Source organism: Labeo rohita, chromosome 1 (assembly GCF_022985175.1).
Source record: "Labeo rohita strain BAU-BD-2019 chromosome 1, IGBB_LRoh.1.0, whole genome shotgun sequence".
Taxonomy (NCBI): Eukaryota; Metazoa; Chordata; class Actinopteri; order Cypriniformes; family Cyprinidae; genus Labeo; species Labeo rohita.
Genome location: NC_066869.1, coordinates 40925915 through 40951610, shown reverse-complemented (window position 1 = coordinate 40951610; position 25696 = coordinate 40925915). Strand labels below are relative to the sequence as shown.

The 25696-nt window shown below is 33.9% G+C and overlaps 2 protein-coding genes across 2 annotated transcripts; one reads left to right on the top strand and one right to left on the bottom strand.

Moving 5' to 3' along the window:
* The first annotated feature begins 4585 nt into the window (after positions 1-4585).
* On the top strand, positions 4586-5361 carry spink4 (serine peptidase inhibitor, Kazal type 4). The gene is made up of 4 exons (XM_051136535.1): positions 4586-4689; positions 4922-4953; positions 5055-5167; positions 5254-5361. Exons 1-4 carry the CDS (start codon positions 4641-4643, stop codon positions 5297-5299), a joined length of 240 nt encoding a protein of 79 aa, XP_050992492.1. The 5' UTR covers positions 4586-4640; the 3' UTR covers positions 5300-5361.
* A 492-nt stretch (positions 5362-5853) lies between these two features.
* On the bottom strand, positions 5854-24326 carry b4galt1 (UDP-Gal:betaGlcNAc beta 1,4- galactosyltransferase, polypeptide 1). Its single transcript, XM_051136313.1, has 6 exons — positions 23795-24326; positions 21315-21550; positions 16221-16408; positions 9256-9378; positions 9068-9172; positions 5854-8982 (listed from the first exon to the last, which is right to left on the bottom strand). The coding sequence occupies exons 1-6, from the start codon at positions 24120-24122 to the stop codon at positions 8853-8855; spliced, it is 1110 nt and encodes a 369-aa protein (XP_050992270.1). The 5' UTR covers positions 24123-24326; the 3' UTR covers positions 5854-8852.
* Positions 24327-25696: the final 1370 nt, after the last annotated feature.

Genomic DNA, 25696 nt, shown 5'->3' with positions numbered 1-25696 from the left:
TTTGTGGTCCAGGGTCACCTGTTATATTATATTATATTTATATTATATTATAAAGAAAATGAAAGAAATCTGTATTTGGTTTCAGGCATTTTTGGTTTTACATATTTTCTACAAAAAAAAAAAAAAAAGTATTTCGTTTTTTAACTACATTTTTAATGAAAAGATAAATTACTTTGGCATTTTTCAAGAGTTTCAGCCTGAAGCACAAAAAGACAATGCAATAATGTGAAAAATTCAAATTAAATTCAACGTTTTCACTAAAACAGTTATTTTGGTATCATTAAGATAATATTTTTAATATAATTTTTTTTTTTTTTCTGTTGACATTTCTATCTTATTTAAAGTTTTAGTAATTAAGCTGTTGTTTATTTATCTATTTTATTAGTTTTTTTAAATACTTATACAGTTTTCATTAACTTTATTTCATTTTGTTTTATTTGTTTTGTTTAATTTACTTATATTTTTACTACTGGTTTATTTTTTAATTATTTTTTTAGTATTGTGTTGAGTCACTTTTTAACAACTGACTGGGTATAGGGTATGATGTGAGACTCATGGAAAAATGTTTATGTTGTTTTTATTTTATTTAACTTAATTATATTTTTACTAATTTTTCGAGAATAAGAAATGTTGTATATTTTAGGGCTGTCAAACGATTAATCACGATTAATCGCATACAAAATAAAAGTTTGCGTTTGCGTAATATATGTGTGTACAGACAAATGAATGTATACACTGTAAAAAATTAAAAACACAATTTGTTGAGTCAGCTTAAAATAATTTGTTACCCTGCTGCCTTAAAATTTTAAGTTCAGTCAACTAAAATAAGTTTAGTCAACTTGAAATGTTAAATTGTACTAAGTAACAACTTAGATAATTGTGTTTGATAAACTTAACAGATGGGTAAGTAACCCAGCTGCCTTAAAATTTGAAGTTGATTCAACTCAAATATCTAAGTTGTCACTTAGTATAATTTAACATTTTGAGTTGAATAAACTCTTTTTGAGTTGACTGAACTTAAAATTTTAAGGCAGCCAGGTTACAAATTATTTTAAGTTGACTCAACAAATTGTTTTTTACAGTGTATATCTGTATGTACCAATTATAGATTTGATGATGTGAGACGTGTTTACACAACCAATAAGAAAGTGGATTATGCATCAATCATGTGGATGATGTGGTCGATGATCTTTGATGCGTGGCATGATCGCACGTGTGTGTAACCATTTATACCCAGTGATATGCACCTGTAAGAGTCATTTTCATTATACTGCGGTACCTTTCACCTAGACTGCAGCTGTATTATCTGATCACATTAAAATTCACAGTGTCACACAATCACAAATCACTGTATGTCATGTACTGTCCTAAAAGAAAAGGAATGCCTTCTGCAGTATAATACGGCCTTTGGAAGAATAATGGTTTAGGATTTCTGCTCATCAGGAGAAACACTGAGAGACGAAACAGAAAGAGCTTCTGATTGAATCAGCTGTGATTACAATGCCATGGTGTTGATGCTGCTTATCTGTGATTCTGTCTCTTAAAGGAATCCCTGTCAGGAAGTGATCAGATTAGAACTGAGTAATAGTTCATCACTTGTATTATGGAGCAGTTTCACCTACTAACTACTGAATATATAGCACTTATACTTTATATAGACATTTTACTTTATATTTATGTTAATATATATACATATTTAATTGCACATCTAAACTTAATGTTCTGCAATGAACTAAATTATTTTAGTAAATGTATTAGAATTTATAACTAAATGCCATGATATGCAGAACATTATGAATAATTTAAAATGGCTCTAAAAATTAATTATAAAAGAATTAATTAATAATCAATTAAATGAAATCTCATATATAATTAAATAATAGTAAACATTAAATAATATATTAAATACATACTATGAAAATAAAGAACTAGAAATAATACATAATGGACTATGGCAGCAATCTATTGAAAGATAGCATGGTACTTCATCACCACCTTTTGGCCCTAGTTGTGAATCACAGTATGCATTCAAACACTCAAACATATTAAATTTCTCATTTAATAATAGTAACACATAGTCATTGCTATGAGTACAACCTTTGGTTTCAGTGCATTTCCAGCCATGTTTTTTTTTTTTTTTTTTTTTTTGGGTAAGTGCAGCTGTGTTGTTTCTTTGTCTGCTAGTTTTGATTTCCATTGTTGCAGCTGAGCTTCACGTCGGCAGAACAAAGTTTCACCTCACTTATTATAAGCATAATACTTGTAATTATTAACCTTCTTATAATCATTTTGATAACCTTTAGGTAACCTTTTAAGAACATAACAATGTGTTTTCCTTCTAATTTTCATTATCAAACCAAGGGACCACTAAATTGAATTTAAATTAAATTGAAATGTACATTTCTACCGACTATCTGGTACTAACCTTGTAAGGTTGTTAAGTGCTCTATAAAGTGATCCCTAGTGACAGGTTAAATAAGCACTGCAATCCCTGAACTGTGTTTGTAATACTGTAGTCCAGCACATAGGAATGTTGCTGTAATGTTATATTCATGCAAGTATTACAATTATTAGTGTTCAAATTTAACACTATCATCTTTACCAAACCCTTGCTTATCTTATTGACAAACACAGTGAATTTATAAAAACAATCTTAATTATTTTCAGTTTTTGACCAGCGGGTTTATTAATTTATTTTAAATAAATTATTTATTTAAAATTTTATTCTATTTTATTTTTGTTGTTGTTATTGTCCGTGGAGATTTTTTTTGTTATTTATCTCAAATGTCATACACAGTAAGTTCATTAAATCCACCTGCACTGACCTGTTTCAGCCCGTAGATGGAGACAATAATTTTCCAATTATTTTTGATCAAACAAATGCAGCCTTGACCAAAAAGTAGTCGTTAATCATAAAATTTTAAAATAGAAAAATCTTACTTATTCTACGTTTTTAGATTTTTTTTTTTTTAATTTTAGATTTAATTTCATTTTATTTTTTGTTGCTGTTGTCGTCTGTGGAGAATTTTTGTTACTTCTTTTTATTATTTATTCAAATAAATGCAGCATTGGTGAAAAAAGTAGTCTTTAAACATACAAAACCTTATTATACTACGTTTTTACCAGTAATTGATGTATTCACTTATTTATTTATTTATTTTTCTTGTTTTTTGGGCAATTTTTGTTATTTTTGGTTATATATCTTATTGTCATACACAGTAAATTCATTAAATCCACCTGCACTGATCTGTTTCAGCCTGTAGATGGAGACAATCTTCTTTTTCCAATGAGCTACATTAATATAATTGACTGTTATTTTTATTTTTATTTTATTTTATTTTATTTATTTTGCAGCCTTGGTGAAAAAAGTAGTTTTTAATCATAAAAAAATCTTAGTTATTCTATGTTTTTGACCAGTATTTAATTTAATTTAATTCTGTGGAGAATTTTTGTTATTTCTTTTTATTATTTATTCAAATAAATGCAGACTTGGCTAAAAAGTAGTCTTTAAAAACAAAAAAAAAAAAAAAAAAAAAAAAAAAACTTTATTATTCTATATTTTTACCAGTAGTTTATTTATGTATGTATTTATTTATTTATTAACTTACTTTTGTTGTCTGTGGAGAATTTTTGTTATTTTTTGTTATTTATCTAATTGTCATACACAGTAAATTCATTAAATCCACTTGCACTAACCTATTTCAGCCTGTAGATGGAGACAATCTTTTTCCAATGAGCTATATTAATACAATTGACTGTTTTGATTAAATAAATGCAGCCTTGGTGAAAAAAATAGTCTTGAATCATATAAAAAAATCTTAGTTATTCCTTGTTTTTGATCAATAGTTTTGTTTATTTTTATTTTATTTATTTTTATTTTACTTTTGTGGTTGTCTGAAAAGATTTTTTTGTTAATTCAAATAAATGCAGCCTTGGTGAAAAAAGTAGTCTTTAAACATTAAAATGATTAAACATTTCAAATTAATTAATTTTAATTTTTTTGTTTTGTTTGTTTTTTTGTTTTGTTTTGTTTTGTTTTGTTTTTGACCAGTAGTTTTATTTATTTTGAGCAAAGTGGTTCAACATAAAAAATGAAATTTAATTTAATTTAATTTAGGTTCTTGTTGTCTGTGGAGAAAATCAAGTCCATTAAATTCACTAATAGCCTACATTCAAATAATATATGAATATATAATATATAAAATAATATATCACAAAACTTATTTCAGATATTAAGGTGAAAAATATTAAAATATTGTGTTACTAAAAATGTCAAGTAGGAACGACAAGGATATTGATCTGACAAACATTCTCAAGTTCCTGTAATGTCACACTGTAATGTTTATATAGTTTTAACTATCAATAATACAAGCGATCACAAAAAACTATATCAGAGATAAGTACATATCATGTTTTTTACACTCCGGTAAGTTCTATAAAATTTAGTTTACAACAATCCAGTCCTATTCCCGCATTAACCTGTCTTATCTCTACTGAAGGAAACTGGCGTGTGCTTTGAGAGGCGGAAATCTGTGTGTGTGTGGGTGTGTTTGTGTGTGTGTGTTCAAGTGTTGAAATTCCCACACTTCATTGCTGTCATATAAAGTCATATAACACTGTAGAGCTCATTCTCTGACAATATGTCTATACGAGTGCTTCTGTTCGGCCTGTTTCTGCTGCTCGCTTCAGGTACAGTCAACATCCAAAGCCACACTTCTGATGAGTGTTATTACTGATTAATATTAATCAGTTCATGTCTTTGTTGAATATTCTTTGTAAAGCTTGAGGTGTGTAAAACAGAGTCAGCCTCTTTATGGTTGTTCTGTGTAAGAATGACGTAAGAGCTTTTAAAAATAACAAGAAACAGGTTTAACCTCTTCTATCACAAAGAAATATCTTAAACAATTCACTTTTGTTTCAGGGGCACAAGGAACACCTGGCTCACCCCGAAAGGTAAGGAGGATTTTTTTTGTGTGTGTTTTTAGGTCATTTTACTTTAGGAGTTAAAATGATTGGAATTCAATCCCACATATGAACATGTGTGTGTTCTGTAGGCGGTGTGTGCCGAGATGGTCGAGATCCTTGCGTGTCCGATGAACTTCGCACCTGTGTGCGGCAGTGACGGGAACACCTACCCCAACGAGTGCTCGCTGTGTGTGGAAAGGCTGTAAGTCACGTACACACACACACAAACGGGTGAAGTACATTTATCACATTTATCATGAAATCATAGCATTTTTGTGTCTTTTTCAGGAAAACCAAATCAGACATTTTAATCACAAAAGACGGCAGCTGCTGAGCCCCAGCGCAACATACAGGATCATTAAGATATGTGGCCAAATTAAAGCATCTGAAATGGAACATCTGTGTTTTTTCTTCTTCAACACTCAAAGTCACAAAAGTCTCTCTGGCATTAGACATGCTTTATTATCATCTGTTTCATCTATATCACTGATATACTATAGTTTGTTAATGTTTTGAATTAGTTCATTTTATATAGCTTTTGTTTTCACTTTTAGTTTTTGGGTTTTGGAACTTAATTTTTAAGTTTTCAGATTTGTAATTTTCATCATATTTAGCAGTTTTTCCTTTTTAAAATATATTTTTTCATTACATTTGATAAATTTATTTTAGCTTGTTTAATTGTATGTATTTTAGGATTTCATAAACTAAACGAAATGATCAAATAAAATCTTATTTTATTTATTTTATTTTTTCACTTTTGTATGGTTTTAGTTTTAATGATAATAACCACAAAATAACTTACAATTAGTTATTGAAGTCTAATGGAAGGTTTTTATTTAAATTTTTTATGATTTAAAAAAAAGTTTTTCCTTCAACAAATTATTTTGCTCCATTTTTAAATAAAAAATATATTATTTAAATATATTATTAAATAATGTAATATATTTTTTCAACCATCCTATTTAAAAACAAGAAATTTTTGATCAAGAGTTGCAGGCAATTTTTTTGATATTTTGCCAGCATCTCGGGTTCTGTGACTGCTCAGCTTCATTCATTTCCTGTGTTCATTTGGAAACCAAAAAAGAAAGAAAAAAAAACTCTGGCATAGAAACCAAAATTGCACTTTCATGTACAGGAGTTCTAAACCAGAGTGAACTAGTAAACTGTTCTATTTCTATTTTAGATTGCACTCTTTCTGGATTGTGTAATCCAGTATTTCAAAAGATTTACTCATAACTACTCCTTAAATGTAGCCTCATCTCTGACCGCAAGTTCAGTGACTGCCCCGGTTCCAACAGAGACCAGCAAAAGATAAGAAACATACACAAGCAAACATTAAAAATCTGATTTCATATTTTCAGCACTCTGAGAAAAGCATGCTGATGTTTACAAACACTATAAGTTGCAAACACTATTAATTAGTAGTTTACTTTATTTCATGAGATCAAAACTATTTTGCATTGTGGGCCACTGGAAGACACACTCTTAAAAATAAAGGTTCTTTAATGGCATCAGTGGTTTTATGAAGAACCTTGAACATCCACGGAACCTTTCAAATGCAGAAAAGGTTCTTTATAGTCAAAAAGGTTCTTTAGATTTTTAAAATGTTCAAGGTTGTCTTATTGTGTACATTTATTAGCTAATATTAAAAATCCATCATTTTGATCTTGTTTATTGTATTACACTACCGTTCAAAACCGCTCACATTAAAGAAATTAATTGTTTTATACATTAAATTGACGTAACCAGGGTCGGAAATTAACGAGGGCTTATGGCAAAAATGGTTATAAGGAGTTTATGCATAACTTGTGCTAGACTAGACTAACGTCATGGACCGACGTTTGTCTGTGAAGCCAGAATGTGACGTGCCCAAAACGAAACGAAAGTTTTATATTGGTTTCTATATTGATACTAATAATCATTTCTATATTGATACTAATAATCATTATTACATTATTAAAGATGATATTTGTTACAACATTGCAGCCCTATGAGCTCCTTTTTTATAATTTAGATATAATTTTAAACAGTCTATTGTTAACTACAGTTTAAAATATTAAAATAACTGGGTAGATTTAAGTATTTGACATTAAAGACAACAAAGTATGGTGATTATAATAATCAGATAATTATAAACATTGTCCTCACGAATGTAAAAAATGCCCCTGGAAATCAATTGACCCTAGATGTAACAGTAAAAGATTTTTTTTTTTAAATAAATATTTATATTTATCAAAGAATTGTAGGAAAAACGGTTTTCACAAAACTAGCAACCCAACTGTTTTTAACACTGATCTTGAGCACCAAATCAGCATATTAGAATGATTTCTAAAAATTCAGTTTTGCCATTTCAGAAATAAATTACATGTTCAAATATATTAAAATAATATGAGACCCTGGACCACAAAAGCAGTCTAAAGGATAAATGTTTTGACATTGAGATGTATACTTCATAAAAATAAATAAGCTTTCCACTGATGTATGGTTTGTTAGGATAGGACAATATTTGGTCGAGATTCAACTATTTGAAAATCTGGAATCTGAGGGTCCAAAGAAACTTAAAATACTGAGAAAATCGCCTATACTTTGTCCAGATGAAGTTCTTAGCAATGCATATCGCTAATCAAAAATTAAGTTTTGATAAATTTACAGTAGGAAATTTACAAAATATCTTCATGAAACATAATCTTTACTTAATATTCTAATGATTTTTGGCATAAAAGAAAAATCGATAATTTTGACCCATACAATGTATTTTTGGCTATTGCAACAAATATACCCGTGCTACTTAAGAGTGGTTTTGTCGTCCAGGGTCACAGATTTCACAACATGACCATTTCTGCTTTTTTCAAATAAAGGCATTTGAGCATAAGAAACATCTTCTTCTCTCACCCCTAAACTTTTGAATGGTAGTACCAATACTCTCTCATCAGCAATGGAGGTGTTTGCCTTTTCAGTTTTTTTTCATAGAGGCAAAGAGGAAAAACAGCCTGAAAAATGTTCATCGTTTGTTTTTTATTTAGCTCTAGCTATTTTCCCCCTAAATACTATCACAAACTATTATCATGTAATATTTAGTGGGTCCCACTGACCAAGTGTAAAAAAAATTTAATTGCCTAATAAAACAGTCAACCTCCACCAAAAATAACACTTTACAAAAGTGTCCGTTACATATATGATATTGTAAAACAGTGTAATAAAACAATACGTTTTGTTCATTAAAGTGATAATTTACTCTCCATCATGTTGTTCCACACCTGTATTAGTTTCTTTCTTCTCTTGAACACAAAAGAAGATATTTTGAAGAATGTTTGTAACCCAACTGTTGACGGTAGCCACTGACAGTATGAAAAAAAATACTATGGCTACCATCAACTGCTTGATTAACAACATTCTTCAAAATATAGCATAAAACTTAGCATAGTAAAATGGACACTAATGCAAAGTTCAAACTACTGATGCGTGACTACTACCAAAATACGTTTACATATTGAACAGTCATCCCTTAAAAGCTCCCTTGAAATGTGCAGGTTTGCGTTAGTTGTCAAACTGGAATTCACAGTAGTCAGTTGTTCCCTGAGGTGTGATCTTTACTGGCTGCTTTGCATGAAAGGTTTATAAAAATGATGTTGTGTCCGAGAAAGACGAATAACATGCATATAAGACTTACATGTGAGTAGAAGTTCACCCATCAGGAATGTTAAAAATTCCAATTCATCTGTTCTTTCACTTAGTGTGTCCTTCAGAACAATGCCACTTTCGATGAAAATGATGAAGTCTTTTCTTTATTGCTCACTAGGTTTGAACGGATTCAGAGTCGTCTGTGCAGTTTTACGATCTCTGAAGTGTTTCAGCGAGCTAAATGTTTCTTCTGAACTCTAGAGGTTTCACGGCTTACCGATGTCCACTGTGATTTTGGTGTAGAGCTGGTCTTTCTCTATATCTACCACCTTGTAACTGAGCGATTTGACGCCATCCGTTTTCATTGTCTGTCGTGTGTGAGCAATTCTCTTAAATCTATGAAACAGAGATACGCCTTTAGAACGTCATTCAGTCTGTCTTGTATTTATGCATGTCTGTGTGTTTGTGAAGATGAGATTACCTCTGTGGATTTGGCTCATTTTTCTTGTCTCTTGAGTGACGAATCATTCTGCATTTACCGATGTCTCCACTCGGCCTTGATATTGTCATGCCTCGAAATACCAGCCTTCAAAAATATTTACCCCCCTCATGTTTATCAAAATTAGCCTCTATAATATAGGACAGAAGAAAATGATATATTTTTCTCACCTGTTAAAGATGTCATCGTCTTCTCCTCCCCACCCCCAGTAGTTATTGGGAAAACCGTTGATCTTTTCAAACTGCTTTTTACTCATTGCTGATACACCCCCAAAATACTGTTTATATGGCAACCTGCATTCAAACAAAATCATTTTTAATGAAATGATAGTGATACTGACAATGAATAAGCTAAAGAATTAGTTCATTTGATAATAAAACTTTCCTGATAATTTACTCACCCCCATGTCATCCAAGATGTTCATGTTTTTCTTTCTTCAGTCAAAAATTAAGGGTTTTAGAAAACATTTCAGGATTTTTCTCCATATAGTGGACTTTAATAGGGATCAGTGGGTTGAAGGTCCAAATTGCAGTTTCAATGCAGCTTCAAAGAGCTCCACACGATCTCAGTTGAGGAATAAGGGTCTTATCTAGCTAAACGATCTGTCATTTTCTAAAAAAAATATATCATTTATATACTTTTTAACCACAAATGCTTGTCTTAAATTGGAAAGGTAATGTGTGATGTAGGTGGAAGTACCAGCCTAGTGTTTACAAAGCTAACATGCATAGAAAATCAAACACCTTTTACAAAAAAGTAAAACAACAATGTCAAATGATTTAGAAGTTAAGAAAATAGCTGCGTTTCCATTACACTTCAAATTTCTTAAATTGAAATTGCAAATGCAAAATACGTGAAAAATGGAAACACGTCAATTTTGCAAAAACCCCCATATATTGCAAAAAAAGTTTTTATGCTTGGATGAGGTGGTTTTTCAGGCAATTCGAAAAAGCAATGTTTCACAAAATTGCAGTGGAAATGGCTTTTTCGCATTTACAGCTCATTTTGCGTACATAAAAGTCACATGATTATTCTTTAATGTACTATAATCATATGTGGCTGCTTACGCAATCATTCACTACACAATAAAGGGCTCTCCTTGCCATTAAAGCTTGGATAACCCCTTATTTACACTGCAAAAGTCAACTTCAACTCTTTTCAATGCTTGTGTTTATACCAGGTGCGCCGCGGCTCGTTTAAGTTTCAAAAGCGGCTCTCCGTGCTGGAGATGATGGAAAATGCTGTCATTTCACAACAGTTTTTATCGACATTTATAAAATATTGCAAATCTGTAATGGAAACGCAACAAATGAAATGGAGTTTTATCATCCTACCCTACCTTTTTGATAGATAAATCGTTGCAACGCGAATCGAGAAATGATTCAGCATCTATTCGAGATTTTCCGAACACATCGCGATTCTTTCTTAAATCGATTCTGAGCTTAGTTTTGAACAGCAGACGGCACTGCTTGCTTTAGAAAGCAGCCATCTGCTGTTAAAATCTAAGCTCAGAATCAATTCCAAAGAGAATGGCGATGCATTCGGAAGATCTCAGAATCGATCCACAAATTGACGTATTGTCCCATCCCTACTTTTTGAACTTAAGTACACAGACGAAGAACTAACCGTGACCATGTAATGCATGAAGACACGCATACGCATTGCAGAGGACAAGATGAGCATTTGTGGGGTTTTTTTTTTTTTTTTTGACAGATCATTTCTCTAGATAAGACCCTTGTTCCTCGGCTGGGATCGTGTAGAGCCCTTTGAAGCTGCACTGAAACTGTAATTTGAACCTTCAACCAGCTGATTACCATTTAAGTCCACTATTATGGAGAAAAATCCTGGAATGTTTTCCTCAAAAACCTTAATTTCTTTTCTACTAAAGAAAGAAAGACATGAACACATTGGATGACATGGGCATGAGTAAATTATCAGGAAATTTTAATTCAGGAGTGAAGTAATAACCCTATCATGTAGAGCTGGAAAAAAAAACATTTCAGGATTTTTCTGCGTGTAATGGACTATATTGGTGCCCCTTATTTGAACTTCCAAAATGATCTGAGGGTCTTATCTATTTGAAAAATAAAAATTTGTATACTTTTTAGGCACAAAAGCTCATGTAGCGCAGGCTCTGGGATGCGTGTTCTTGAACGATTTGTTCATTTTGAATGAATCTTTAATGTGGCTCGAAGGAAGAACAAGTCATTTGAGTTAGTTCACCTGTTTCGAGTCTTTGGGATTTTGGAGTCGCTCGTTCATCTTATGGGGCTGTCACGTGATGCTGATTTTGCTAAAATGAACAAAATGACTTGAAAAAAGATTCATTCATTTTGCTGAATGAGACTCAAAGGTCAGAGTCGGTAAAATGATCCGAATTTCCCATCACTATTACGAATCACGTCTTCGAATCACTTCGAAGTTCATCGTCTGTGTACTCTGGCTCATAAAAGGTAGAGTATGTCGGAAAACTCCATGTTATTTTCTCCTACATCTTCAGAATCGTCCTACATCGTTCCATCTTTTTGTTTGTAAACAGCGTTTGACTTACTTGCACTTTCTTTGTCTGTGCGCGTTCACTTTGTAAACACTCGATCTGTTGTTCCGCCTATGTCCACATGACCTTCCAACGTGATTCAACAGTACGTGAACGCGCATCCGAGAGCCTGTGCTACACAAGCTTTTATGCTTAAAGAGCAAATAAATTTTTATTTTCGTAAAAAAATGACTGATCGTTTCGCTAGATAAGACCCTTTAGAGCTCTTTGAAGCTGCATTTAAACTACATTTGAGTCCATTATACGCAGAAAAATCCTGAAATGCTTTCCTCAAAAACCATAATTTCTTCACAACTGAAGACAGAAAGACATGAACATCTTGGATGACAAGGGGGTGTGTAAATTATTTGTGAATTGTTGTTCTGGAAATGGAGTTCTCCTTTAATTTTTTAGAAATATCAATAGCATTTGTATTAAAACTATATTTATTGAATGTAATAACAAAAATCGAGAATCGAAATGAATCGAGAGCTTGCAAATCGAATCAGGAAATCTGAATTTATACCCAGCCCTAAGGGTTATGAAGTTTGTGCAACATTGCACTAGGAATTTTATAATTACAATAGTTATAAATTAAAGTGATGCTGATTAGAAAAAAAACGTGTGCAACTGGAAGATTTTCTAGTGCTAATGCAAAAAAATGCAAAAAAACAAACAAACAAACAAACAAAAAAAACAGATACACATTGTGTATGTTTATTTGAATATATTTAAAAATGTAATTTATTCATGTGATGGTAAAGCTGAATTTTCAGCATCATCGTTCACGCCATGCCATAATATCCGTAATTTCAAGAGGACGATACGTGGCGTTCTACTCAAAGCTGTTCACATCCTCTTGGAATTATGGGTTTCTATATCAACACTATCAACGCCTAAATGTAAGTCTAAATGAATCTTCAGTGCTCAGGTTTTACAGGTCATAACTCTCAGAGAATTACGAGTTGTATGAGGATGTGAACGCTTTTACAAGGTAATTACGACATGGTGTGAACACACCTTTATTCCAATCTTCAGTGTCTGATTTGCTGCTCAAGTGTAACCTTCAGCTATAAAATTCTTATTTTGATGTTACGTTCATGTTGTTGTTTCTGTTTTCCTATTCCCTGTTTAGTTCCTGTGTGCCTGGTTTTCTTTGGTTTTTAGATATTCTTGTTTATTCTGTGGTTACCTATTATGTTTCCGTGTATTTATTGCCCTTAGTTTCCTCAATTCATTGTCTGGTTTTACACTGATGGTGCTCTTTGCCTATGTTTTCTAGTTTCGTGTTTTGTTAAATAAAGAATATTATTATAATTAGTTCATGTAGGGCTATTATACTTTCAATAGGTGTGTTCGACTTGAATCGGTGCTGCTCACACATGACATCAAAGTAGCAAGAGAGCTACAGAGCAGGGGTGCTCAACCCTGTTCCTGGAGATCTACCTTCCTGCAGAGTTTAGCTCCAACCCTGATCAAACACAACTAATTATGATTTGAAGGTGCACTTAATAATTACAGACAGGTGTGTTTGATCAGGGTTGAAACTAAACTCTGCAGGAAGGTCGATTTCCAGGAATAGGGTTGGGCACCTCTGCTATAGAGAGTGCTTTTGAATTGCTCTTGCGGTACTTTGAAGTCATGCGTCGATGTGTCTGCGTAGCACCGCTACGTCGTTGGTTCACTGTCTTGATTACTTTCAGGTGTGTCTTGTTTAGTCCTTAGTCCATGTGTGCGTATATATATATAAATCCTTCATGTTTTCTTGGTTTCTTGTCTAGCTTTGTTTGTGTAACCTGCTGTTGGTGAGTTTATCAAGTCTGTTATAGACAAGTTCAAATATTCATGTTTCAGTTCTGTTTGTTTTATAGCTGGTTTACTTTTGTTCTGTAAAGCTGCACTTGAGCTCTAACCTTTATCTTATCATCAGAGGACTAATATTACCAATAGCAATATATTAATGCTCTCTTTAAATAGTGGAAGAGCTGCATTCCAATTGTCAGCAACTGTCATAAAACCAACCCCAGCAACAGCATCTGGTATGCATTTCAGGTTCTGCTCCAAACTAAATGGCACTGTGTTCACAGACTAAGCCTGCTATTACGTCAGATACATGTTTTATTCAGCCTTTGTACATTACTCAAAATCTACACAAACAGGAGATTTGTTTGTGCTTGACACAAGTGATTTCAGCAAAGAAGCTGATGAAAGATATTGTGTGGTATGTTACCCTGAGAAATTTTGAGATCGTATACATTCCAAATGGGAACTTGAATGTAAAATTATTTGATGGTATATTTTCAGTGTAAATATCATACTGTTTTACTGTGTCTAAATGTTGGTAGTTAACCTTATGTGACTGACCATAGGAAAGTAAAACAACAACAACAAAGACTTTTCAGTACAGCAAAGAGATTAAATTGAGAGGCAAGGAAAACAAAGATCTCAATCTCGCACAAGTATGATATTTCAATGAACCCAATCATTTCTCATTTCTCAATCAAGTTCTTGCATGACTTGCATGACTAGAAATAACTGCCAGGGATCATTCAAAAGTTTGGGACCGGCAAAATGTTTAACTTAATTTTAAAGTCTTTAATCCCAGCAGGCACACAACGTCATAAGACGCTGATATTTGGTTAAATTTCGGTTGCGACATCGGCTGACCAAAATTCAATGTAAATTCAACGTTTAATGTCAACGTTAAATTGATGTCCAATACCAATGTCAGCTGACGTTGATATTTTGTTGTTTTTAGGTTGTGTAACCAAAATCCAACATTAAGTCAGCGTCAAATTGATGTCAAATACTGACGTCAACACGATTTTCATTCTCAACCAAAATGCAACGTCTGTCCGACATCATGTCCAACGTCAACCTGACGTTATATAGACGTCCAGTGCCTGCTGGGTATGTTCAACAAGGCTTCATTTTTTAGGTCACAAATACAGTAAAAATTACATTGAATTATTACAGTTTACTATTAACTGTGTTCTATTTTAGTTCTCTTTTACAATATAGATAATTTATTGGCAAAGCTGAATTTTCAGTATCTATAACTGAAATCTGCAGTGTCAAAAGATACTTTAAGAACTAATTCTAATATGTTGATTTGGTGCTCAAGAAACATTTCTCATAATTGTTAATGTTTAAAACATCTAATATTTTGTGGAAACCGTGATACTTTTTTTTCAGGACTCTTTGATGAATAGAAAGTTCAAAATAACAGTATTTACAGTTGACGTCAAAAGTTTACATACACCTTGCAGAATTTGCAAAATGTTAATTATTTTACCAAAACATGAGGAATCATACAAAATGCATTTTATTTTTTTATTCAGTACTGACCTGAATGAAGTATTTCACATAAAAGAGAGAAAATAAAAGTTGAATTTATAAAAATGTGCATTAAACTGGCTGCGGTTCTTCAGACAAATCCTTCAGGTCCACATATTCTTTAGTTTTTTAGCATATTTGTATATTTGAACCCTTTCCACCAATCACTGTATGACAACTGAGGGGCTCATATGCAACTATTAACAGAAGGTTAAAACGCTCACTGATGCTCCAGAAGAAAAAACAATGCATTAAGAGCCAGGGATGTAAACTTTTGAACAGAATGGAGATGTGTACATTTTTCCTATTTTGCCTAAATATATTTTTTTCATTCAGCCCTTCAGAAGCTGCAGAAGATACTTGCATCTTTCTTAGAAGACAAAATAAGTTAAATATACCCCAGTCTTCAAATTAAAAAAGTTTTCTCCCCCTGGCTTAATGCAGGGGTGGCTTTTTGCTTTTGGAGCATCAGTGAGCATTTGAACCTTCTGTAATAGTTGAGTCCCTCAGTTGTCTTCAGTGTGAGAAGATGGATCTTAAAATCATACAGTCATTGTTGGAAAGTGTTCAAATACACAAAAATGAAGAACATTTTTTTGAAGAACAGCGGGCAATTTTACTGTTCAGGACAAACAAGGGACTCATGGTCACTAAATGTTATTAATGTCACTTTTGATCAATTTAATGCAAACTTGCTAAATAAAATATTGATTTCCTTAAAAAAAAAAAAACTGACCTACAGATTATCTCAGCAATGGCTTTGTATTAGAATTTAAAGGTGGCTAAGATTAATTTTCTTGTTTCTGTTCCTGTTACAACTACTGTACATGACTCTTGTGTGCCCATGTTAGATAATTAACCATTAAACTAGTACAGTGTCGGCTGTTCCCTGCTCTTTACTAGTTTCCCAACATATATGATTGTCTTGGATTGACTGTTTACTTTAGACCACGTCAGAGAGGGTTATAGGAAATTGTCATACTCTGCATATGGAGTTTACACAGCTGCATTGTGATCGGTCTTGATCCAAATTAACCTTGATCCCTGAGCCATCTTTTTACTAACATAACAGGATATTTAATTCATGTACGCCTTGAATTTGCTTCCTGTGCTTTAGGGTCATTTGTTTAGGTAAATACATTTTTAAGCAATGTAAGCAGCTGTTTTTTTAAGCCTCGCCACTAGAACTTTCAGAAACTGGTGTCACTTAACAAATATTATGTTACATGTTGTATTGTGTGTATGAGTGTTGCTTCATCTTACTTAAAACCAAACTTGTCCATGGACACAGAGAGATGGCGTGGCTGGTTGGAGCACTTATAAGTATTACGGTCGTCCATTGGGATGATGTCTACATCACTAAAGATGAAACAGTCATAGTCGTACACTTTTAGTGCTTCTACATAACCCACATTGAGCAGTTTCGCCCTGTTGAATGTCCATTCCCCATCCTAAACAAACAGCACAAAGCACATATACAATAAATCTCATGACTCACAAAAGTGAATACACATTTTCCTTTAGAGGAGAAATGTCAAGTTCACATGTAAATAGATTAATCACACACAGATTTAATGCAAACAAGATCGTTCTGACATGATCACAGCTAATCAGTCAATCAGCCATGCATGACCCCACATATGTGTTACAAACACACACAGGGATACACACAATAGAAAATAAGCAAATAAGCGTGGTTCTCTTAGTCTGCATGGCAGTTTGCATGCTGATTTTCCTGTGAACAAGGTGAACAGATGGTGAAAAGGGGGCTGAAAGGACAAAAAAGAAACACAAAGAGGTGGTAGTTACTGTATGTACACTTTTATTCAGCAAGGATGCATTTATATGATCAAGAGCGAAAGTAAATAGTATAATAATGTAACAACAGATTTCTATTTTTAAAAAATGCTGTTATTTTGAACTTTCTATTATTTTCATTGAATATATCCATATACAGTACTGTGCAAAAGTCTTAGGCCACTAGTATTTTCATCAGCTAAAAAATGGTTTAAAGTCAGTTAAAGTTGGTCTTTTGCTGTAGTGTGTCAGTAGGAAATATCAGATTACATTTCCAAACATTGGAATTTGCCAATAATCCAGTGAGATTTTTGTTTGCACAAGGAGTCTGACAACAGCGAGTGCTCTGCACAGAGATCTGATCTCGTCATCATCCAGTCTGTCTGGAATGACATGAAGAAACAGAACAAACTCAGACAGACTAAATCCAGAAGAACTGTGACAAAGTCTCCAGGATGCTTCAAGAAACCTACCTGCAAAGCTGCAGCACTGTTAAAAGTTTTAGGCACTTATGTAAAAATGCTGTAAAATGAGGATGCTGTCATAAATAGATTTTCTTTATCAATTACCTTCTACTAACTAAATGAAATCAACATTTGGTGCGACCATTCTTTGCGTTTACAGCAGCTTTTGCCCTAGGTACACTTGTGCAAAATTTTTCAGGTAGCTTTGCAAGTAGGTCTCTTGAAGCATCTTGGAGATGTTGCCACAGTTCTTCTGGATTTACTCTGTTTCAGTTTGTTCTGTGTGTTCATGTCAATTCCAGGAAGACTGGATGATGATGAGATTAGATCAGTGTGGAGCACTCGCTGTTGTCAGACTCCTTGTGCAAACAAAAATCTCACCAGATTATTACAATTAATGGCAAACAGAATGTTTGGAAATGTAAACCAATATTTTTTACTGACACACTACAGCAAAAGATAGAAATAACTTACTTTAAACCATTTTTTAGCTGGTGAAAATACTAGTGGCCTAAAACTTTTGCACAGTACTGTATCTCCATTGATAATAAGAATGTTTCTTGAACAGCAAATCAGCATATTAGAATGATTTCTAAAGGATAATAAGACACTGAAGACTGGAGTAATTACATTTTAAAATTTATTGGAATAGAAAGCATTTTAAATCATTTCAAATTTTAATAATATTTCACAATATTTCTGTTTTTACTCTATTTTTGATCAAATAAATGCAGCCTTGCTATACATAAGAGACTTCTTTCAAAAACATTACAGTATCTTACATTGGAGTAATCACTAGGGATGCAACAATACAATTAAGCTGGATGGGGCGTGTCCAGCGACGCGACAAAGTTCAGAATCCCTCAACTTTATGCAAATGAAGAGCGACTTTCTGGACCGATAGCCAATAGGAAAGAAGGCGGTAGAGCTCATGTGATCGTTCTCCTCTCAGCCGTAGATACACATACGCAATGGAAAAAAGTAGGCTGTGCTTCTCATTTGTTTTTGTTTCTATGTACTGATTTAATTTATATTTATGTTATATTTAGTCTTTTGCCTCCAAAATGTTTGTATTTAGCGGCAAGAAACCTGATTCGTTGTCAAGGCACCCAGTAGTAAAAATGCCCACTAGCAAACTTGTCACCAGCTCCTGGCGACATCAGGGTGTGTTTTTTTTTGCATCTAATTAACAACAAAATACTCCTTTAAACCTCAGTACACTAGTAAAAGCATAGATTATTATATGTCTGCTTAATATTTCTTATGAGAGTGGTATTACTGTTCCGTTTTTATGCAAAATAGAATGAGTTTCATTCTTACTGGACCCCAGAGGGCGCCCTCGTGCAGAAAATCCACATATGGATTTCAAAGAGATAACGCACGTTCCAGCCAGGAAATCTCTAATATGGATAAGGGTATGGCTATTGCTGTAACTGAATAAAAATAAGATATAATGTTAAACGTTTTGAATGATGAAATGTAAAGGAAAAAGGAAAGGACGTGACATGTAAGCCAAGAATTTGTGCTCTGCATTTAACCCATCCAAGTGCACACACACAGTAGTGAGAAGTGAACAAACACACACACACACGTCTGGTTTATCTTTGTGGGGAGTCTCCATAGGCGCAATGGTTTTTATACTGTCCACACTGTATTTTCTATCCCCTTACCCTAACCCTACCCCTAAACCTAACCCTTACAGAAAACTTTCTGCATTTTTACTTTCCCAAAAAATCTCATTCTGTATGATTTATAAGCTTTTGTACCCATGGGGACTGCAGGCTGGTCCCCACAATGTCAAAAATTTCAGGTTTTACTATCCTTGTGGGGACATTTGGTCCCCACAATGTAGCAAAAACAAGTACACACACACACACACACACACACGTCTGGTTTATTATCTTTGTGGGGACTCTCCATAGGCGCAATGGTTTGTATACTGTCCACACTGTATTTTCTATCCCCTTACCCTAACCCTACCCCTAAACCTAACCCTTACAGAAAACTTTCTGCATTTTTACTTTCTCAAAAAATCTCATTCTGTATGATTTATAAGCTTTTGTACCCATGGGGACCACAAGCCGGTCCCCACAATGTCAAAAATTTCAGGTTTTAGTATCCTTGTGGGGACATTTGGTACACACAAGTACACACACGGAGCAGTGGGCAGCCATATTGCTATCGCTGCGGCGCCCGGGGAGCAGTTGGGGGATCGGTGCCTTGCTCAAGGGACTCACCTCAGTCGTGGTATTGAGGGTAGAGAGAGCGCTGGTTATTCACTCCCCCCCACCTTTAATCCCTGCCGGACTTGGGACTCGAACCCACAACCTTTAGGTTACAAGCCCGACTCCCTAACCCTTAGGCCACAGCTGCCCCCCCCCCCTTTTTTTTCCCCTTAAATAAACAATAAACACTCATCTGCAATACTATATGGTTTATCTGTGTTCTTCAAGCCATCTCTGGTATTTTCATAATGATTAAGTATATTTGTAAGCCATTTCTAATCGACATACAGTATAGAATATATTGTCTGCCTCATTCTATGATAAGAAGCCACATCAGATCACAAAAGGAAGTTATTTCAAACGACTGATGCTGTGAAGTAAAAATAAGTTATAATGTTCTCCTTTGTTGGACAGCAAGTTTAGAAAGGCTTATTGCATTTCATTAGAATGGAGGATATGCTCTGTGTGTGTTGCTTTTTCAAATATAAACAGGGAGGTGTTTCCTCATCTCAGCACATGAAATCACAGGCACACACACAGCAAATGAAAAGAAATAAAACAAGGAAAAAAAGCAAACAAAAACGCAATTCACAAGCATGTATTGAACCGTGGATGTCGTACGGAATGGTTCGATATTATATTGAGTATTGTGACATCCCTAGTAGTCACCTGAAAATAGTGCTGAACTTTGGGTAAATAAAAATTTCCTGATAATTTACTCACCCCTATGGCATCCAAGATGTTCATGTCTTTCTTTCTTCAGTCAAAAAGAAATTGATGTTTTTGAGGAAAACATTCCAGGATTTTTCTCCATATAGTGGACTTCAATGGTGCCCAATAGGTTGAAGGTCCAAACTGCAGTTTCAGTGCAGCTTCAAAGGGCTTTACACAATCCCAGTCAAGGAATAAGGGTCCTATCTAGCAAAAAGACTGGTCATTTTCTAAAAAAACAAATAAAGTTTATATACTTTTTAACCATAAATGCTCATCTGGGATTGTGTAGAGCCCATTGAAACTTTGACTTGGACCTCCAACTCGCTGATTCCCAATGAGAAAAATCCTGGAATATTTTCCTCAAAAATCTTAATTTCTTTTTGACTGAAGAAAGACATGAACATTTTGGTTGACATAGGGGTGATTAACTAATCCTTTAACATAGTAGTAGTCTATGAGGCAGATCAAACCTAATCCAGTGATCCCAAGATCTCAAGATGTGTCATAAAACATACTTTTTAATGCACAAAAGTATCCACACCCGAACAAACATTAAGAAACAGGTGTTATTAAGTTCTATGTTTGTTCGTGTTCTCAGGTTGCATTTCTCTTGCGTTGTTATTGCACAACAAATTTCAAAGCAGACAAATGTCAGACCAAGCATGTTGTCTATGCAAAGCCAAGTCGCTGCATTTTCATACTTCAAGGTGAATGTCACCTGAAGAAAAGTCTAACCTCTCAAACCATAACTACTTATGCTCACCAAGGCCTCATTTATTTGACCAGAAATACAGTTAAAACAATAATAGTGTAAAATATTATTATAATAAAAATTCTATTTTAGTTTATTTTAAAAAGTAATTTATTCCTGTGACTTTACTCCAGTCTTAGTGTCACAATTCTTCAAAAATCATTTCATACTTTAAGTTGCATGGTCCCCTTATATATCTATCTATCTATCTATCTATCTAACTGTACTGTAGATATGTTAGAGGCTTGTGTGGTGAGATCAGGTGTGGATTTCAGCTCACTGGAATGTTCATCTATTGATTTTGTGTGCAAAGTGTTTGTATCTGAGATCCGGATATCTCTTCTCCATCCTGCTCTGTTATCTGTGTAAGACTGAGTACAAGTCAATACATTTGTGAGTGCTGTACCTGTTGTATGATATAAATCCCATAATCGAGCTGTTGTCTCTGTAGGAGGGGGTGAAGGTAGTGGAGCCAGTACTTCAGGTGTTCACCTCTGTTTCTGAATGGGATGATTATTGCCACTTTTTGCAGAGCCACACAATCGTTGGGTTTATACCTGCCGCCCATCATCAGCTGTGGATTGTCTTTACGCACCATATCCAAACTGACAGGCTCAGAAAATTCAACTCGCATCGGACCCACTGAAAGGAGAATAGGGGGAGAGTTAGCGGTCAGGTGGGGGTCAGATGGTTTGTAGATAATGAAAGAGGAAGACCCCTCTTATGCAACAACAGTTTACTTCCTGTCTCGAATGAGCCAACTTCCTTTCCCCCTTTTTTTTTTTTGCTTGTTTCTCTTAGTCTTTCTTAGTATTTCTCTTTTACTCAAACTGATAAGAAGGTAAAGCTTTGTAATATTAAGGATGTGCATGAACCTAACACTGGAAAATTACAAGATAATAATAATAATAAAAAGGCCTTTTGTAACTTTCAGTTACAAGTAAAGTGCATGTCTGTTTGCTTCTGTTTGTCTATGCTGAGTGTACAGCTCAGGGTTGCCAGAGACAACAAAATCTGCCCAATTCCTACTTAAAACTAGCCCAAAAGTAGCCCAATCGCATTTTGAGGGGAGTCCCCCATTAAAAATTGTGTTTAGGGAGGTAAAATACACATTTTAGGCAGGGTTCCCCTGGTAAAATTAGCATTCCTGGGGCTAAATATTATGTTATTGGGGTTGCTTCAACCCGTGGACATGAAAAATAACACACGGCAACAGTGTTAAAGGGGTCATCGGATGCCCATTTTCCACAAGCTGATTCTTTAGGGTCTTAAAAATCAGCTTGTGGAAGGCGCATTCCCTTCACAAACAAACATAATCCACTGCATCTTCAGTGGCTCAGATGTCGGTAGTAAATGACGACCACTATGTTTATTATTACATCCAGCAACACAACACCTCAATCGCTCAATCTGAGATATTCTTGTCTAACTTACATCCCTGCTCCGGGATCGAAACAATGGAGGTCGGACTGTTACAGCTGATTTAGGGCGGGTCTGAGGTAAGACGCTCATGTCAATCAACTATCGTGGGAGCGGCCTCTGAGAATGGCTTGATTTGAAAAAGGGGATATTATTTTCACTGATTGATTAAAAACCACTGCATGGATTTTCATCATTATAGGGTAGATATATACATACACTGTAAAAACAATTTGTTGAGTCAACTTAAAATAATTTGTAACCTGGCTGCCTTAAAATTTTAAGTTCAGTCAAGTCAAAAAAAGTTTATTCAACTTGAAATGTTAAATTATACTAAGTGACAACTTAGATATTTGAGTTGAATCAACTTAAAATTTTAAGGCAGCTGGGTTACTTACCTATCTGTTAAGTTTAGCAAACACAAATATCTAAGTTGTTACTTAGTACAACTTAACATTTCAAGTTGACTAAACCTATTTTAGTTGACTGAACATAAAATTTTAAGGCAGCAGGATAACAAATTATTTTAAGCTGACTCAACAAATTGTGTTTTTTATTTTTTACAGTGTGCACTGCCAACACACATTAATGTTCAAACAACATGAAAAAGTAAACTTTGCATCTGATGACCCCCTTAAAGTAGCTAGCCCAACCACAGGAAAACACAGACTTGGCAACACTGGTACAGCTAAAAATCTTTCAGCAGAAATATACATTTAAAATGCAGTCTTTCTCTTCTGGAAAAGGGTGCATAAATATTGATTACTCATCCTGTACTACACTGTAAAAAACAATTTGTTGAGTCAACTTAGAATAATTTGTTACCTGGCTGCCTTAAAATTTTAGGTTCAGTCATCTCAAAAAAAGTGTATTCAACTTAAAATGTTAAATTATACTAAGTGACAACTTAGATATTTGAGTTGATTCAACTTAAAATTTTAAGGCAGCTGGGTTACTTATCCATCTGTTAAGTTTAACAAACACAAATATCTAAGTTGTTACTTAGTACAGCTTAACATTTCAAGTTGACTAAACTTATTTGAGTTGACTGAACTTAAAATTTTAAGGCAGCAGGGTAACTAGTTATTTTAAGTTGACTCAACAAATTGTGTTTTTTGTTTTTCACATTGGTTCTAGAATAAAAATGTCACTCCCACTAAAACCACTTGAAACAAGGGGGTAGCAAAAAAGTGTAGGCTAATGTAAGTACAGCATGTTTATATTATGAAGTCCTTATATTAGTCCAGCACAAAGTTACATTTTTATAGTCAACAAATGGGAGAAAAACTGAACTTTGATGTCAAGCAATTTAGAAGAGTTGTGGTGAAACTAATCATTTTGACTCAAAAATTCAATTACACAGCTGTGTGTTTTCTGTTAACTAATTCAGACTTTTCCTGATCCTTTATTGGAGTAAAAAAAGATAAACCGATGAACTTATTCAGTTATGATTTAATTTTAACTTACCCAAAAGTGGTGACGTCTCAGGACATGATTCTAGTACTGCTGGTTCCTCGTCGTCTTTAATCGTGACACTTCCATTATAGATCAGTTTATTTAACATTACATCTACTTCTGTTCCATTGTCATATTGCATGACAAGTGCTGCTGCTCTATGAGTCAGAGAAGCATATGTATCAGAGTCTGACTGAATTTTCCGGTAATTCGTGAATTTTGTGGGCGACTCCGTTAAATAGAAAAACAGTGCAACGATGAGGTGAACCCCGCCGAGACATACAAGCACGACGCAAGATTTAGTGAAGAAACCCACATTCAGCGGCGCCGACTCCTGCATTCTCACAAAACTATGGAAGAACACTTAATTTACGAAAAATAAAAGTCTGTCATTTACGAAGAATAAAACTCTGTAAGAACAAAAACACCTCTGCCTTGTCGTTCATCAGATGATCAGGATAATCCTTTTCGTGAAACTTTCTGTGATACTGATCGCGGCTCACCAATGTAAATGGCTGTTTTCTAGGCATTAGTAAAGAGATGTCTTGAGCGCAGATCCACTAGAGTGACAGCGGTGGGCGTTTCTAGAGCATTTTTAACAGTAGTAGAAAAGGCTACGACCTAAGGCTGATAATGTAATTAAATAAATTAAAAAAATAAATATTTTTTTTTATTTTAAGTTGCAGTCTTAAATTGTTAGTCTAAGTGGTTTATTAAAAAAAATTTTTTTGAGAAAAAAAGAACTTTCAGGTTTGCACATGTAGTTTATTACATACATGAAAATTATTATTCACTAACGTTTGACAACCTTAAAGTGTCAAAGTACATTTAGCCTAACAAACGTAATTTAATAGGCTATGTCAAGTTTGAAATTTTGTTATATAAAAACACTCATAGAATGTTTTTAAGTATTCATGTGTCTTTTTGGCTTGACATCAAAGTCAGTGTATGAAAATATGTAAACCGAACAGACATGACAATTTTTTTTCTGAAGAACAGCGGGTAGTTTAACTGTTTAGGACAAACAAGGGACTCATGAACAACTATCACTAAACAACAAAAAAGCTGTGGATCATTCAGGTAACAACACTATTAAGAATCAAGTCTATGTAAACTTTTGAACGGGTCATTTTTATAAATTTAACTATTATTTTCTCTTGTGGACTATATGTAAACGTCTTTTATGTGGAATCTATCTATTTATGTGATATGTTATTGAGGTCAGTACTAAATAAAAAATAACATGCATTTTCTATGATCCCTCTTATTTTGGAAAAATAATTAACATTTTGCATATTCTGCAAGGTGTATGTAAACTTTTGACCTCAACTGTACATCAGACTATCTAACAGGTATTTAAATAGTCTGTTGGAAATAATTCTTATCATGCAACAGTTATTAAAGGCAGTGATTGCTTACTGGTGAGCTCTTCTTTTTTCATCAACAGCGCCCCCATGTGCTGGTTTGAGTGTTTAACAGCACATCCTGCCATAATTCTCACCATATCTGCTCTTCTTCTGCATCTAGTCCAATTACCATCTCAAGCTAATATTGATGCATTAGCTAGCTAGCTAGCCAACCAGACAAATTTCTTAAAATGTATAAGATTGGCTTGTTATGTACACGTATTTTCATTGCTTTGACTGTTCTCTGTGGATCCCACCTTCTCAACCCAGCAGGCACTGGACGTCTATATAACGTCAGGTTGACGTTGGACATGATGTCGGACAGACGTTGCATTTTGGTTGAGAATAAAAATCGTGTTGCCGTCAGTATTTGACATCAATTTGACGCTGACCTAATGTTGGATTTTGGTTACACAACCTAAAAACAACAAAATATCAACGTCAGCTGACATTGGTATTGGACATCAATTTAACGTTGACATTAAATGTTGAATTTACATTGAATTTT

Bases quoted from the DNA above. Each gene is read 5' to 3' on its own strand.
- spink4 (XM_051136535.1), top strand. From the start codon at position 4,641: ATGTCTATACGAGTGCTTCTGTTCGGCCTGTTTCTGCTGCTCGCTTCA. The intron at 4,954-5,054 runs GTAAGGAGGATT...TGTGTTCTGTAG, and splicing joins CACCTGGCTCACCCCGAAAG to GCGGTGTGTGCCGAGATGGT. The intron at 5,168-5,253 runs GTAAGTCACGTA...TGTCTTTTTCAG, and splicing joins TCGCTGTGTGTGGAAAGGCT to GAAAACCAAATCAGACATTT.
- b4galt1 (XM_051136313.1), bottom strand. From the start codon at position 24,122: ATGCAGGAGTCGGCGCCGCTGAATGTGGGTTTCTTCACTAAATCTTGC. The intron at 16,409-21,314 runs GTACAGCACTCA...CTGTTTGTTTAG, and splicing joins GGATTTATATCATACAACAG to GATGGGGAATGGACATTCAA. The intron at 9,173-9,255 runs GTGAGAAAAATA...ATATTTTTGAAG, and splicing joins GACGATGACATCTTTAACAG to GCTGGTATTTCGAGGCATGA.